Source organism: Phoenix dactylifera, chromosome 5 (assembly GCF_051530095.1).
Source record: "Phoenix dactylifera cultivar Ajwa chromosome 5, Ajwa_hap1_PhDact_Kaust_v1.1, whole genome shotgun sequence".
NCBI lineage: Eukaryota > Viridiplantae > Streptophyta > Magnoliopsida > Arecales > Arecaceae > Phoenix > Phoenix dactylifera.
Window position 1 is genome coordinate 32,088,227 of NC_143194.1, and position 15,832 is coordinate 32,104,058.

The 15,832-nt window shown below is 39.9% G+C and overlaps 2 protein-coding genes across 8 annotated transcripts; one reads left to right on the forward strand and one right to left on the reverse strand.

The window, feature by feature from the left end:
* Positions 1-868: 868 nt before the first annotated feature.
* Positions 869-2,294, forward strand: LOC103710862 (uncharacterized). The gene has a single exon (XM_008796772.5). The coding sequence runs from the start codon at positions 1,192-1,194 to the stop codon at positions 2,095-2,097; it is 906 nt and encodes a 301-aa protein (XP_008794994.2). The 5' UTR covers positions 869-1,191; the 3' UTR covers positions 2,098-2,294.
* Positions 2,295-4,122: 1,828 nt separating this feature from the next.
* On the reverse strand, positions 4,123-15,393 carry LOC103710863 (ABC transporter C family member 10-like). 7 transcript variants are annotated; one of them, XM_088722412.1, is made up of 15 exons: positions 15,111-15,381; positions 14,310-14,402; positions 14,016-14,093; positions 13,792-13,918; positions 11,886-13,654; positions 10,954-11,274; positions 10,792-10,878; positions 9,679-10,275; positions 9,417-9,581; positions 9,024-9,318; positions 7,575-7,789; positions 7,161-7,466; positions 5,884-5,947; positions 5,537-5,776; positions 4,123-4,980 (listed from the first exon to the last, which is right to left on the reverse strand). In XM_088722412.1, the coding sequence occupies exons 4-15, from the start codon at positions 13,799-13,801 to the stop codon at positions 4,853-4,855; spliced, it is 4,197 nt and encodes a 1,398-aa protein (XP_088578538.1). In that variant the 5' UTR covers positions 13,802-13,918; positions 14,016-14,093; positions 14,310-14,402; positions 15,111-15,381; the 3' UTR covers positions 4,123-4,852. The 7 variants fall into 7 exon arrangements, 6 of the variants coding, with proteins under 6 accessions (XP_088578538.1, XP_088578537.1, XP_088578534.1 ...); XM_088722411.1 differs by lacking the exon at positions 15,111-15,381 and adding an exon at positions 14,877-15,066; XR_015987376.1 differs by lacking the exon at positions 15,111-15,381 and adding an exon at positions 14,877-15,076 and having other exon boundaries at positions 7,161-7,499; positions 11,886-13,918.
* Positions 15,394-15,832: the final 439 nt, after the last annotated feature.

Genomic DNA, 15,832 nt, shown 5'->3' on the forward strand with positions numbered 1-15,832 from the left:
AGCTCGTGTATATTGGGAGAAGAATAGAACTGCAAATTGGATCACTTTTTCGTTATTCACCGCTGCCCTCTCACCCTTCTCTTTTTCGTCAACTTTATTGGTTGCACTCATTTTAGAATAGTGCGAGCAATCGTTGTGTAAAAAAAATAAAATTAAAACGGTCAGGATTGGTCTGGTTAATAAAAAATAAATAGCACTTTGGAAAATTATGATGTTCCCGCACGTGGGAGGCAGGACAGTTCCACGCTGTCCGATCTGGCTCGTGTTAAACACTTCCTTGTGCGAGGGTGAAGGTGAATCAGGCGATTGGCACGCACCAAGGACGATTCCACATCAGCATTGGGGAACTTTTGGCATAGGATACTCCTCGGAGACAGCTGTGGCGCTCCAATTTTGATGGGTCTAAACTAAACCCTCTTCAAAGCACGGTAGAAGCCCCCCCCCCCCCCCCCCCCCCCCCCCCAGCCGTAAGTTGCCGCTACGAAGAACGGTAGCAGCCGCGGACGACTCTCCTTCGGTCGGACAAGTAGCCGAAATTTTGCCACAGATGTCGTTGACCCATCTGTACGAGATTGACGCCAGGATCCAATCTGTCGCCGTCCACGTGCCACCACGCCGGCCTCCACCACCACAATTTTTTTTTTTGCCATCCCACAACCCCAAAGCCTATAATATTTCTCCTCCATTCATCTATTCGCTTTCCAATTCTAAACTTGGAAAAGCCAGCCCCCTCCCTGATCGCTTCTGGGCGTCGCTTTCCCCCTCCACCCTTGGCGTTGCGCCCACCTGCGCTCTCTGTACATCGGTTGACAGATCAGTTGACGAAAAGCCATAAAAAGGTGGCACAATGGAAACCAGATCCGAAGGGCCTGAACAAAGGCTTCAAAGATAGAATTGGATGGGCCCCTCCCCGTCCTCCACCCTTTCCCCAGGGATCTTATGCTATTGAAGGATGCCCCCCTCTTCCACTCTCCTCCCCTCTGCACCCCTCCATCGTCAAAACTTCTCTGTGTCATATCCTCGTCGATCCCCTTTCCTCTTCCACCCTCCGTTGCCTTCCTTCCAAGAGCTCGACGGCGTCGTTGAATCGCAGGGGCTCAGATCGAGAGGAGCAGCCAGAGGGCATCAGCCTCTGCGAGCTCCTCATCCATACCTGGCTGCAACGCGTTGGCGCATGAGTTGGATTGTTTGATGGAGCCAGGGCAAGCTTGGTGCATCTTCCTGCTGGTCTTCCCTTCCTTTCTTCTCACTTTGGCGCAAAGCTCGAACAGGTCGATCGAGTCGTTGAATTCTGCGATCCGAGACTATGCTTTCAAGGAGCTAGTTCGACGTCGAACAGGGGTGCTCTACGAGGTGTCTCTGCCTCGTAATCTCTCCGGCATCACAGCTTCGGTCTTGAGGCTACGAAGTGGCAGCATGCGGAGCAGGGGAGCAAACCTCAGCTCGATCCACATCCCACCAGGCGTGACGCCTGTTCCTCCTTCCGTGAGGAGGCTGGTCATCGTCTACCACGATCTCGGCAACAGGTCTTCCTCCTATTACGACCTGCCCGGTTACTCTCTCGTCGCTCCCGTCGTCGGCTGCTTAGCTTATGATGCATCCAATGTAAGCTCTGGCATCACGAAGGAGCTCGAGCTCGCATTGCCTGCAGATCGGATTTTGGTTGTCTTCCCAGAATTCAATTTGCCGGAGGGAATGAATCCAGCAATCAAATGTGCCGCATTCGGACGTGGCGGATCGGTGCATCTCCACGACGTGGTTTCGAAGAATACCTGTTCGGCAGCGAGCACAGGCCACTTCGCAATCGTCGTTCCGTCGGTAGCTCCAGCTTCGCCTCCGTCGGTGGAACGGAAAAAAACAGAGAGTAGATGGGAAGTTCGGGTGATGGCATCTGCATGTGGAGTAGTTGGGCTGGTTCTGGTGGGTTTGGTTGGGTTAGGAATCTTTAGGTTGGTAAGGAATAAGAAAATGGAGGGCATGGAAAGCCAAGCTGAGGAGGGTGAGGCTTTAGGTACTACCTGGGTTGGGAGGAGTAAGATGCCTTCTGCAACAATGATGAGAACTCAACCGGTTATTGAGGATGGAAGTGCGCCATGAGAGGACTTCCCCCTGATGGGTCTTGCAATGTCCAGAGATGGATGGGGTTAGATACTCTCGGCCTCGGCCGGGAGTAGGTGGGTCAAATGCGGACAAATGAAAGGCCATCTTGTAAAATATCGCTCCATTTTTCTGTAGTTAAAAACCTTCTTTCTCATACATTAGTGTTGATTTGGAATGATTTTAATTGAGGTGATTCTTGTCTCTGTTTGTGATTTAGTTATTACCATCTTAATAGGCAATATGGAGAACGTATGTTTCTCGATGATGCCCGTCTTGTTAAGCCCAAAAATTACCGAAGTTTAAGTTAGAAGTCGCCTTAATCATCCGGCGTCATCAATATTATTTAATACAATTTTTGTTAATTATATTCCAGTATCCACACACATATATGATTGAGAGGTCTACAATCCTATTCAGATATTGGTCAGAGGAAATTGTGATGCTGCTTATCTTCTTTAGACAATCCAAATCACAGGCACAAGCAAATGCTAACATCTTGCAAAAGAATTTTTTGTTAAATAATGTTTTTTGAGTCTTTCACAAGTGAATGCATAACATAAAACATGTCACGCATAAACTGTTCAGGCGTTAGGTAGGTATTTAGGTGCTCCAAGCATCACACACACACGTTATTGTGGAGTGTTGCCCTGACATTCTTGCTTTGAGTCATAGCTACGTGTGGCTTGTGGCAAGGTTATTTTATGCTGAACCCATGTTGCAAATCTTAAGGTGAAGGTCAGGATTGCACCAAGGCATTATAGCTAAATTGGTTAGGATTGGGTTTAGTTTGTCATGTTGCGGAAAACTACGAAGAATTAATAGACCTTTTAGCATGCATGCTTCTTGGTTGAGCTAATCAGACAATCAAAGTAGAAAAGTTGCAAGCAGGTAAATCAAAAGGAAATTAACAGAAAGAAGCAGTGCGCTTTATTTAATCTTACTAAAGATTACATCAAATGTAGCACTCAGAAAATGATCTCCATGCTTATATCTTGAAGGGAAATTTGTCACTTGCAGCTATGTTTCTCTTTTGAATATTGTTATTACTCTATTAATAAAATATCTTAATAGGAAAAATAAATTGTTCTATATTTTATAGTGAAATCATCAAAACATAACTTGATTGAAATAACTGTTTATACATCTGAAAAAAATTTATTAAGCATTCCACATAACTTGATTTTGCCTCACACAGTCACTGAGTTATTATTGGTTTTCAACGTCTGATAATTTGCCAAAAAAAAACAAAAAAACAAAAAATTATGGCTGTTCTTTCCTCAAAAGTTAACACCATAGCTTATATTACAAATCTAGTTCAAAGACTCTAACAATACAGAGGGATTTTTTCCTTTTTTGAGCACTATAATTTGAGTTGTGCCACAACGGAGGCACATCAAGATTGCGCTTTACCTGATTCTGTGGTCGGGAGAGTGTTAGCAAAAACAACCAGGAATACTGTAATTTGAGTTTTGGAGCAACAAGAATCATATTTACAGAAGACTAGCAATTTTTATCATGGTGATTTAAAGTAGAGATTTATTGCACACTTTTCTCGCTAGGAAGGGCATCAGTGGTGCCGATTTCTCCACAAAAGAAAGAAAAAGAAAAAATCAATGGGGTAGTAGTGCCAAGACAGATTGGCAGTAAGAATGACAAATATATAAGAGACTTGCTGCGCTCTGTGACTTGGGTTCTTCGTATCAATTCCCAAAATTCTTAATTTGCATATAGATTCTTGATTTTGAAAATTTGTATACCTGCTTTCAAATTTTATTTGTTGCACCCACCGCATTGGAGGGTTCCCAATTCTCAGCATATTAGTCTTGAAAACCTTCTTAATTTGCAAACCGTACCTTGTTTTTTAGCATTTGAATATTAATTCTTTAAATTGTATATTAGTTTTTAATTTTTATTTAAATATTGAATTAATGCAATAATCAAAGGAAGATTGTCCTGTTATGCATGTCTCACGGGTAATTAGATTCTCCTACAGCTGAGATTTGCTTATGACAAAAACGCTTATGACAAAAACGAAGGAAAAATAACCTTGTCTGAACATCAATACCAATACAGGATACAAAAGCATGAGCCCGTGAATTTCTGGGTCTCAGGGCACAATTTACAAGGCAAATTTTTGATTTCTAGCAGAGAAATATTCCTTCCAAGAGAGAGATTCTATTGGATGTCTCCGAAGAGACATGCGCAGAAATATTCATGACACTGTCGAACAGTAGTAGTTTGGAACGACAAGCACCCATGCAACACACTGTCATTGAAGCAGAAGACTCTGCTGAGCATCTCCTTTTTGCTAGGTGTCTACTTTGGAAGCTTCAGCAACGACCCACAATTTCTTTTTTTCCCCAACTTCGACAAGGAGTCCTCATCGGAAATGTGAAAAAATTAACATCATCCTCTCACCTTGCAATTCTTTGGGAGCAAAATGGCAGCCCCTCACCTTGCAAGTGACCCCTGTCTAAATGTACAGCTCGGCAGCAATTCATGAAGAACATCAGAGCAATACGACAACTACACTAGATAAGTTCTTAACATGCAAATGCAAATTATTTTCCTTCTACAATCTCAAATCCGCCTTGCAATCAATTGAACAAGCCTTCTATGCCTTCAAACCAGCAGACCAGATGCAGCCTTATTTTTTATGTAGAACGGAACCTCGTACGGCTTTGTTGCCTCTTTGTATATGACACCGAGGAAAGTATTCGAAACTGAAAGTCTGGAAAAAAATACATACATCTCAAAGTGAATTAGAGGACTGGACATCGGCACCTACAGCATGTGACCAGTACTCCTTGACGAGCTTCGCGAATAGAGATCCCTGAGTTTTCATCAGTTTCATGGGTTCATCATACTCCACCAACTTTCCTGCAAATAAAGGAATAGCTCATGGTAAGATGTAAAGGTTTACCTAATCATTTCCATGCCCGGCCACTGTTCATATCCTGTTTCAAAAAACCAAAGAGGCGCTTATGGGACAAAGATATCAACTATCTAAATTGCACAGGGACGGACCTATCGCTCATCCCAAGTATGGTGATACTGAGCTCACTACTAAGAGGTAAAAAATTGAGAGGTTCATAGGATACTAAAGCTTGCTGAAATATGCAGAAGCGACTTATACATCCCCCTCTTTTGTGAATGCTAAAGCTTTTGGAAGAAACAACATTTTTTTTTCAGATTAAAAACCTCACGTAGTCTTCTCATTACTCAAAATAATGCATAAGAACAGTTTGAGACAAATTTGATTGGTGAGAAGGTCCTCAATCCAAGATGGAATAAGGCTTCTAGATTTTGTTATAATTAATTCAGAATCCTTGCACCTAGCGACACTTATTTTCACTTTTCAAAATGCTATTTAAGTTCATATGGGATAGATGCATGTTCTTCCCTGAGCAATAAAAGATAGATGTGTTCAACTCACCATCGCTAATAGCAAGCACCTTTGTGCAGTCGATTACGGTCGGGATCCGATGAGCAACTGTAATGACCGTGCAATCTGCAAATTCTGTTCTAATTGTCTTCTGGATGATTGCATCTGTGGCATTGTCAATAGATGCCGTGGCTTCATCAAGTACTAGTATACAACTTCTCTTCAAAAGTGCACGTCCCAAGCAAAATAACTGCCGTTGCCCCATGCTCCAATTTGACCCATCTTCAACAACTAATTGTAAGGTTTTCAGAGGAAAATAAGGACAATTTTAGTAACACATAATTGAAGCTTGTCAATATAAAAGACAACAAATAATATTACATGCTAGAAATCTTTACCTAGCGAATCCAAACCCTGTTCTTTCTCTCGAACTGCTTCCCCAAGCTGACATTTGTCGAGAACCTTTGACAAAATCAAGAAAATGCACCCACTCAGCAATGATTGAATCTTGCAGCAATGCTAAAAATACAAAAACCTTGACTAATTAACCAAAAAGAGGCCATTTTTCTGAACATAGAAACAAGCATAATCCGATCCTTTGGCACGGGCTATATGGATATTACTTCACCATCAGTTCCTATAGAAGGGAACATACTGCAAAATCTAATATGATTTCATCATTTTGTTGACACTGCTATCCGATTGTGTGCCAGTATCTTCACAGAATCAAGGATTTCTGAACCAGTACTGGGTGCCATACCGGTCGGCACCCGGTCCGGTTCGAAACCGAGCCTGTACCAAGAGAACGCCAGCCGGAGCCGGAGAAGACGAAGAGAAAGAGAGAGCAAGCGGGGGAGGGAGGGAGAAGGAGCACCGTGGGGGGCACCGGAGGCCGGGGAGGGGGGGGATAGAGGTTGCGGCCGCGGAAAAAAATTTGAAAATTTTTAAGTGAAGTCAGCAAATCACTTATTGACTTCACTTAAAAATTTTCAAATTTTTTAATTTCGGAATTTTTAAGTGAAGTCAGCAAACAATTTGCCGACTTCACTTAAAAATTTTCAAATTTTTTCCGCAGCCGCGTCCTTCGCCGGCACCCTGCGGCGCTTCTTCTCCCTCCCTCCTCCGCTCACTCTCTCTTTCTCTTCATCTTGTCCGACTCCGGTAGCGAACCGGTTTCAAAGCCCGAACCATACCGATAGGTCGCCGGTACGGTTCGGAACGGGCGGAATCATCCGGTTCGGGACGTTCCGCATTTCTTGCACAAAACTAGTCCTTTAAGTAAACTTCTATATAAGATGGTAAAGGCCATATTCGTTGATAAGACCAGATGGCAAAAATGGGCTACAAAGCTAACCAAAACAGAGAAAATAAGATCAGCCTGCTGTGATATACTTAAAATGACACTCTGAAATAGAACCTCTTGGTTGTATTTGACTCTGTCACATTGGTATATTTATCCTATTTATAATTGCACTCATCTTGTGAATTCCTGCCGTTTGAATAGTTCTTTCCTAAGCACCCCAAACACCACTGGCCAAATAAATAAATAAATAAAAGTAAATTGCAAACAAGTTTTTGTTGCCCTCACACCTGGACACCAAAATGAGACCTCATAAACATCAGAAAATAAATATTATAGTATTAGAAGCACCACATACTGAGAAAGAACTATTACCTCCCATATCTGTTTATCCGTATATTGTCCCAAAGGATCCAAATTGTATCTGACAGAACCATGGAAAAGGGTTGGCTCTTGCGGAATGATGCCAAGGCGAGACCTCAGATCATGGAGCCCGATTGTGACAATATCTAGGCCATCTATGACAATTTTTCCTCCTGCTGGTTCAACAAGACGGAACAGTGCGCCAACTAGAGTTGTCTTTCCACTTCCAGTCCGGCCAACAATCCCAATCTTGTGTCCTCCTTCAAATGTGCAACTTATTCCACAAAGTACAAGGGGAGCATCTGGCCTGTATCTGATCTGCTTAATGCAAATTCATCAGCATTATGATTCCTACAGAATTAGAAAACACTACAATGTGTGAAATATCAGATAAAAATTTAGAGAGAGTATCCCTTTAAGATTTACCTTCAAATCTTGTAGTTCCACTCTACCAACAGCTGGCCAATCAGAAGCTGACCGGTTGCTCTCAACAACTTCTGGGGCCTCACTGGACACATGCATGTATTGATTTAGCCTTTCTACAGAGATGATCTGATTTGCAAGAGTGCACTGATTTTGAATCGAGAAAACGAGGGACATGTTCAATGAAAGACCATAAGACAGTGCCATTCCAATAAAACCTGCATTAAAAGTGGGTACTAAACTGGTTCATATTCTCTCTTTAAAATCACCTATAATTAAAATGCATACCTACCAGACCTTAGTTGGTTAATGCATATGCTCACAAATATATGTAATAATGGTGAAACAATCTATCATTATCATGAACAATATTCATTTTATTTTTCAGATATCGAACGCATCAATTTTGTTGTATTTAGGTTAAAAGTTTGATTGCCATTCAAATAATTATGTTATTGTGTTTTTGTATGACAGAATCCTATAGTAACAAAGCTTAAATCTCAAATTTTGAGATTCAATATGAAACTCCAAAGAAAAAGAAGTTATTAACGATGTAATTGTCATTTCTAGAAAGTTAACAATTATGTATTTGTTAAAATTTTGTTTGCCCCTGAGAATATGTGAAAATTGCTCCATTTTTTCCTGCATATGACATGAGATATTTTCTGTTTCATCTTAAATTTTAGGCACAGTGGTAGACTTTCTCTTCTTTTATACCTAGAGTTTAGGCCAGATTACTCCTCCCTAGGATGCTAAACAATTTATTGAATTCTTTTTTCATAATAAATGTTCTTCTGGTTATTAAGATTGGAGAACACTGTAAATGGAGGAAACAACAAAAACATGAAAGACATGCAGTGGTCCCTGCCTGTGGTGCTATTATCATACTTTAATGGAAGCTAAGTAGGCTAGGGTGCAACTTTCTAGCATTCGGGTTAGCAGATACACAAATTCCTCAATGATCATCAAGATTTTCTTCAATCAATGGAGCTCAGCTATACAAATAATGGCAGGTTCAAGGGTTCTCAAGGATCTTTTTTTTTTTTAATGATACGGAATGCTTACACAAAGGTGGAATATGATGCTGAAGTATAACTGGATGGTTGTATGATTCAAGTTGTCCTTGATGAGCATGTATGTTAAGCATGCAAGGGGGAAAGCTACATATATGGAGGATAATCCTGCCAAAGATGAAGCTCTACGTCTTTGGCAAGTTCTTAGGAAAAAGAAGTTGCCTTGGTACTGAAGTAATATTATCTTGATTGTTCAGATATTTCCCCAAAGTGTACTAGATTCATAATTACTGAAAGAATTTATAAGTATAAGAAAGTAGTACTTGCAGATGTCGAGGAAATGCCATGACTACTAATGCAAAACTAGTTTCTTTTGATGAAAAATGCAGAACTAGTTAGCATGGTGGTGGTGCAATATAACCCACCTATGGCAACTCACCAGAGCTAAAAGTTCCTGAAGGAAGCAGAGCCACGACAAGAGCTGATGAAGAAAGAATTGCAGCACTCATAGTTTCTAACCGTTGAATCAACCACTCGCTTGCTGCAAAATTGTGGAAGAAGGGACTTGCATTTTTGTCAACAAGCTTCAAATTTTTAGCAAAGAAGCGATCTTCCTCCCCAAAAGCCCTGATTGTTATTGCTCCTGCTACAGACTCAGCCAGATGATTTGCTACAAGAGATTTTGTGGTGCCATTTATCCGCATCAACTCTTTCGCAGAAGCGAAGTAGTAGCTCTATGAGGTGGTTCCAAATATAGACCCAATGTGATTCATCATATAAGAGGTAAACATATTTAAATAAATAGATGAAATATTGCAGTTTCAAATATTACCTGCAACCTGATGGTCAAATAGACCAATGGTATGGCGACAAATAAGACTTGCCATGTAACAACAGCCAGTACCCCAATACTGCCGCAAGCATTCAAGGTAGCACTGACGCTAAAGATGAAGCTAAATGGAACATCAAGGTCCACGATACTTAAATCTGAAGAAACCTGCATAAGAAAGATCAATAGGGCTGACAAGTTACTTTTATAGTAGAAAACTCTCCATTAACTAATAAGTAGCCAAATTGCATTCAGAAATCCTTACCCGACTCAGTATCCTTCCTAGAGGAGTGGAGTCAAAAAATGACATTGGTGCACGAAATAGTGAATTAAGTAGCTGAGAAAATAATGATCTTGATGACTGAAGACCCAGAGCAACTACCAATATAGATCTTGCTAACAAGAAGATGATTGTGCTGAACCCAATTGCCAAGTACACCATAATCAATCGCAACATGCTAACTTGAGGATTATCAACATTGGCTGCCAGCCATGAGTTCTGTGAAATCTGTCCAGCTACAAATATTAAATGAGAAAGAGCTGCTAGCGAGGCATACAAGTAGCCCTTGTTTTGGTTCAGATACTGTATATAAGGTTTTAGACCTGTATCACCTGTTTCTTTCTCCTCTCTCTTAATCAATTGATCTACTCCTGATTGTATTTCTTTCTTCAGCTGTTTAGAGCTATTCATACTGCTGATCTCTCTTGTAGATGTTTCACTTCTTCTGTGAGAAACAATATTGCCAAGCCTTTCAGGACCAATAGTTTCTTTATTTACATTGACGAGGTCTTGAAATTCTTTGGTAGAAGCCAATAGTTCATGATAAGGACCAGCATGCAAAACTTCCCCATCAGACATTAACTGCCAGACACAGTCATTTCAGATGGCATTCTTGAGATAACATTATGCTCACATAACATTTCCTTCAATTACTAAGACAATTATCTTTTTTAAGAAAATACTAAGCCATTTATCTTGGAACAGGATAACAAAAGGTGAAATCACACTTTCAGTTGTAAGACATTACCTTGAATCTTTTATGTGCTCGGTTATATATAGATTATGTGAACAAAACAACATTAAATTAAGCAAGAAGGCATGTTTCAAAACTTTTATAATTTTAAAAAACCCTAAAGTGATGATGAACAAAATGCATGCTTTTTTCTTCTTTTTTTCTTTTTCTTTTACGAGCGAAGTTAGGCATTTGGTAAATGCATGCTTTCTTAAATAGTTCAAGCAATGAATGGACCTTACGAGTTGTGGAGGATTCGAAAAAATTCACATGCATGTGTATAGTAGGAAATCATGGATTAAGATGGAGAACAGGGTATCTAAAACAAGCACTAAAAAAATGTTGGAGATGATGTGTGAACTGACCAAAACAGAATCGAACACTGGAAGGAAATCCACTTGGTGAGTCACTAATAGAACTGTCTTTTCTGATAGAGCTCCCATGACATATTCCTGCATAAAGTAAAAGTAAACTCATAAAGAGATCCAACGGGCAAGAAAAACAATGAGTAAGCACCAAGTCATTACATTGAATAGGCTGGTAGCAGTATGGGCATCAACAGCACTGAAAGGATCATCCAGGAGATATATATCTGCATCTTGATACAGTGCACGGGCCAGTTGAATGCGCTGCTTCTGGCCACCGCTGAGATTTACCCCTCTTTCCCCTATTTCAGTAAGATCCCCAAAGGGCAACATCTCGAGGTCCTTTACTAAAGAACACTTTTCTAGTGTTTTCTGGTATCTTTGCTTATCCATGACAGATCCAAATAAAATATTCTCTTGTACAGTTCCTGTTTGAATCCATGCCACCTGGGAAACATAAGCAGTTTTCCCATAAACTTGAATCTGCAATTTTCAGGAGAACATGTTTCAGTCTTTCAATAATATATGTCCCCTCCCCCCCCCACCCCCCCCCCCCCCCAAAAAAAAAAAAGAAAAAAGAAAAAAACTATTCACAAACAGTGGAAGCTAAGAGACATGTATTGCAGCTAGAAGGATAAGAAATGGGAGGAAAGCATCATAGTTTCCAGATGGTAAGAGAATATTTAATTAGCGTGAGGCGGGTCTGATCATGATGTATATTCTACCAGAATTTTAAGCACTAAACCAGTAGTTCTATTCTTCAAGAATGCCACATGAGATTTTCAATTGCATTAAATTTCAAATGGCCCAGCATCAACTGAGGAATAAAATAGATGTTTTTTATTTTATCATCAAATTTAAAATTTTATCACATAAGATCAAAGAAACATAAGTAACATTAATATAAAATAAAAACCATGTTGTCTGTGCACCAATATGAAAAATTACATTTCTAGGATCAAAGCTTCAATCTAAGATAAAATTATACTGAGTTAGCACTACAAGGAAGAAACTGACAGTTATCTGAGTAAAAACAGATTCTGTAGATGACCAAGATGAAAGAATGCTAATAGTGATTAGTGATAAAAACATACCAAGCCCTCTGTCTTTGGAACCTCTCCTAGAATTGCTGCCAAAAGAGTTGATTTTCCTGAGCCAACCTCACCACAAATTGACACCTTGTCCCCAGCTTTAACCTCTAAGTTTATATTCCTCAATGTGGGCTTCAACATGTTCTTGTCCCAAGAAAAGCTGCAGGATTTGATAATTATCGGCTGCTTGATATCTGCAGTGTACATCCTTCTAACTTCATCATTCTGCAGCTCAGGTGCATCCAGAAATTTGACAATTCGTGCAAAGGCAACCTTCGCTTGAATGACAACTCCAATTACATCAGGTATTTGCCTTACAGGATCTTGAACAAGACGCAATGTCGCTACAAAGGTAAAAACATTGCTGGCACGAAGACGAATGCCAAGAAGATAGCATGTTAAAAAACTAGCAGCCGAAACAAGTACGGGGGATGACCAAAAGAGAAAGCTATTGTATGCTCTCCGAAGCTGAAATGCCTTCAACCATTTGCATTCCACTTCCCTCAACCCTTCTATAGCTCTCTTGAAATGTGTTTCCCAAGCATATAGCTTAAGCACTTTCATATTCACCAGAGCTTCTGACAAAGCCTTCAGCCTCGCATCCTGAGCTTCCATAAGCATTGTCTGAAATTTATGCTGTAGCTTGGCTAGTGGAGCATTGCAGATCACAGTGACTACAATCACAACCATAGCCGAGATTGTTGCAAGACCAACAGCGTTATAAAGAATTACTAGAGAAATGCAAAGTTGGAGGCTTGTTGTCCAAGTTTGATGAAACCAAAACGGGAATTCCCCTATCCTGTAGGCATCTACTGTTACATAGTTCATGATCTCCCCAGAAGAGTGGATCAGTTTTGCCGAATTTGACAACTTCAGTTGCTTCTGATAAATTGCTGCTGATAACAAAGACCTCACTTGTGATCCTAATCTTCTGGTGCGGAAGTACCACTGCCTCTGTGATAAGGATTCTAGGCATTTTGCAAGAAATAATCCAAAGGCCAGCACAAATCCTTTGTATTTGAAAGCTGCTTCCCCTGACGATAATTTGATGAAGGCATTTAGAAGCACCGGACCAGAAGATAAGGTGAGAACTTTTAGCAATGCAAAAAACCCAGAGACCAAGATTTCCTTTTGGTGACAAGAAACTATAGCCCAAAATATGGATGGAGGAGCAGTTTGTCTGCCCTGTTTTTGTCTGTTCAATTGCTCCAAAAACAGAGAGTAACAGCTCCCCGCTCGATCTACCTTGCCAAGCTGAGGTATGTCATTCTCATCTAGTGGCTTCTTGTAACCCTTCTTCATCAAAGGGTTCAGCCACCAGAAGGTCATTCTACTGAGAAATCCAGCATTTGCAAAAGGAGTCAAGTTCTCATCTGACTCAATTACATTATCATTGGACTCTCCACTCAAAGGCATATACAGAGATCCATCTACAGTCTCACAGTCCTCAGCATCTCTGGATCCCTTAAAGGCAAAAATCAGCAAAAGAATAGCTCCCGGCAATGATAGAACATCTAAAATGACCTTGATAGACAATTTCTTCGCTACCAGGATATCCAGAACAGAAGAAATACAAATAAATCCAGCAAACAATGTCATAATTCCTGACCAAATCTTAAGGAAGGCCTCCCCAAGCAGCACAGTTCTGCTGCTCGCCACCAAACCGACAACCACCATAACAATGCCCTGTGATAACACCATTAACCACCAATGCAGAGGGTGAATGGACATTCCCTTCCTCAAGTTCTCCTCCAGCATCCACAACCCGAGGCCTAGATAAACCAACCCCAAGCAACCATTGAGCAAAGCAGATGATACTTGAAGAGGTGAGGAAAACTTAAAGAGTGGTCGAACCCGAACAGCTCTCCTTGAAACTTTGCAAACAAAATTGAGCAAGAAGGAGACAAACATGAGCACATTGACAGAGATGACCAGTATGTGATTCATGCAAGTAGAAGAGTAGAGCAATTCGCTGAATCCGCAGGCCTCTCCGCCTTGATTGGAACAAACAGACTTGTGGAAAGCCATCCACGTACCTAAAATATCCAAAAAAGAAAAAATCCCATGAAAAAAAGCAACAATTTTAATTCGATGACAAAAGCGTAAGGGGTAAAACAAAGGTCAGGGATTTACCTGTGACTGTGAGAGCATCCATTTCATGCAATAACTGTCCCACTCTTGTCAATTCCTAAAACCAATTATATCTCCATCCTTTTACACCAAAAAAATAAATTTAAAAAAAACAAAAAAACTTCTCTTATCATTTGAGATTCTTAACACAGCATCTAAAAAAAAGAATTTGAAAGCATCGTAAACTGTAGGTAACGAGCAGTGAACTAATGATCCTTAAAAAAAAATAATGATGTAATAGATAGTAAAATCATGGTTCTCCAAAAATAGGAAATGAATAAATAAACAGCGAGATACCTTCAGATTGTTTTCCAAGAAGGTTGGTGAAACAGCTTTCTTGATAATAGAAAGGTCGGTTGCTTCGTTGAAGTAAACTTGCCAGTCAATAATCTGAAATTTAGTAGGACATAGTACAAATGAGATCTCTGAGAGGATTAAAACCAACTAAAAAAACCCTAAAAACCAGCACATAATTAAGCACGAGGCATGCAATGAAATCAGGACGCCGTCACTCCAACGAATTCCTTAATAAATATTCTTTTTGGGGTTATGAGCAATTCCTTAATAAAATATCAAAGTCAATCACACGGAACAACAATCTTGCACCGCTGTGCTTCATGCTTCAAGAAACTCAAAATGCACACGTTCTGTGCTTCATGCTTCGAGAAACTTAAAATGCACACCTTCTCTCCAGAAATCGAATAAACGAAGTATCAAGAAGAGATTCTTCGCATCAGAAAACAAAAACAAGAACGAAGTTCTTGATTCTTGATCGCCAAGTCCACTTTTTTTTAATAAATCAAAAAAAAAAAAGAAAGAACGAAAGACACGAGAAGAAGAACCGCACAGCGAGATCATACTCACCAAACAAACATAGTTGATTCTTGTCAATAATCTTGAAAGAAAATGATAGACAAGAATCAGATAGAATGGTTAGGACGGACGGAATAGCCGAGAATGGAAAGAGAAATGGAAGAATAAGGAGCAAGGGAAGTAATGGAGGAAGCCGAGCTCTTGCCTCTTGGGTGGCTGGCTATTCGCCTACCTTGCAGTCAAAAAAAAATGGCGGAAGCTGGATTCCGAGGTTGGCATTTATACCTAGACCGATCTATAGACCGCGTTGCTCGTATTCCGTCATCGCTCACGTCGTCCTAGCTATTCGCCGCTGGTCACTAGGAACGGTAGGCGGTGACGGTAACCCGTTCCCACCCGGCTTGGTTGCGGATTGGGGATTGAGAAAAGAGCATCTGGTGTTGGAGAAGGCTCGGAGCACAAAATTGTCGATTTGTAGAAATAATTGAAAAAAAAAACCAGGCTATCTTTTCGCAAAATTTCTGAATCCTTCATGTTTTTTCCCGAGATTTCTGATGGGTTCGAGTTCGTCGAAAGAGGTTTTTTTTTAAAGATAAAGAGGCGTAAAAATAAAAAATTACAAATACGATCACGACGCCATAATTTTATATTTTTACTTCAAATTTAAAAATCACCCAAAGTCGTTTTCTTTTTCTGCTTCTTCTCTCTCAGTATTACCTTACAAAACATTATTCACCTTTATTCAAATTAAAATAAACGAATTTTTAAATTAAAAAAGTTGTTACTATAATGAATAAGAAAATTATTAAGTAATTATTAATTTTATTATATAGTGAAAGTTATAACAAGATGGCAACTCAAAAAATATAATTGGTAAAAAAACTTCAATTAAAATTTTATTTTATTTCCTTAATGAATGGAACAATCGCTATTTTTAACAAATATAACATTAAAAATATCTCAATAAAAAAATTCTAAATTAAATTATTGTATATTAAATTTTGAAA

Bases quoted from the DNA above. Each gene is read 5' to 3' on its own strand.
- LOC103710863 (XM_088722408.1), bottom strand. From the start codon at position 14,037: ATGGATGCTCTCACAGTCACAG. The intron at 9,582-9,678 runs GTAAGGATTTCT...TTTCTTATGCAG, and splicing joins TAGGAAGGATACTGAGTCGG to GTTTCTTCAGATTTAAGTAT. The intron at 4,981-5,536 runs GTGAGTTGAACA...CTTTATTTGCAG, and splicing joins GGTGCTTGCTATTAGCGATG to GAAAGTTGGTGGAGTATGAT.
- LOC103710862 (XM_008796772.5), top strand. From the start codon at position 1,192: ATGGAGCCAGGGCAAGCTTGGTGCATCTTCCTGCTGGTCTTCCCTTCC.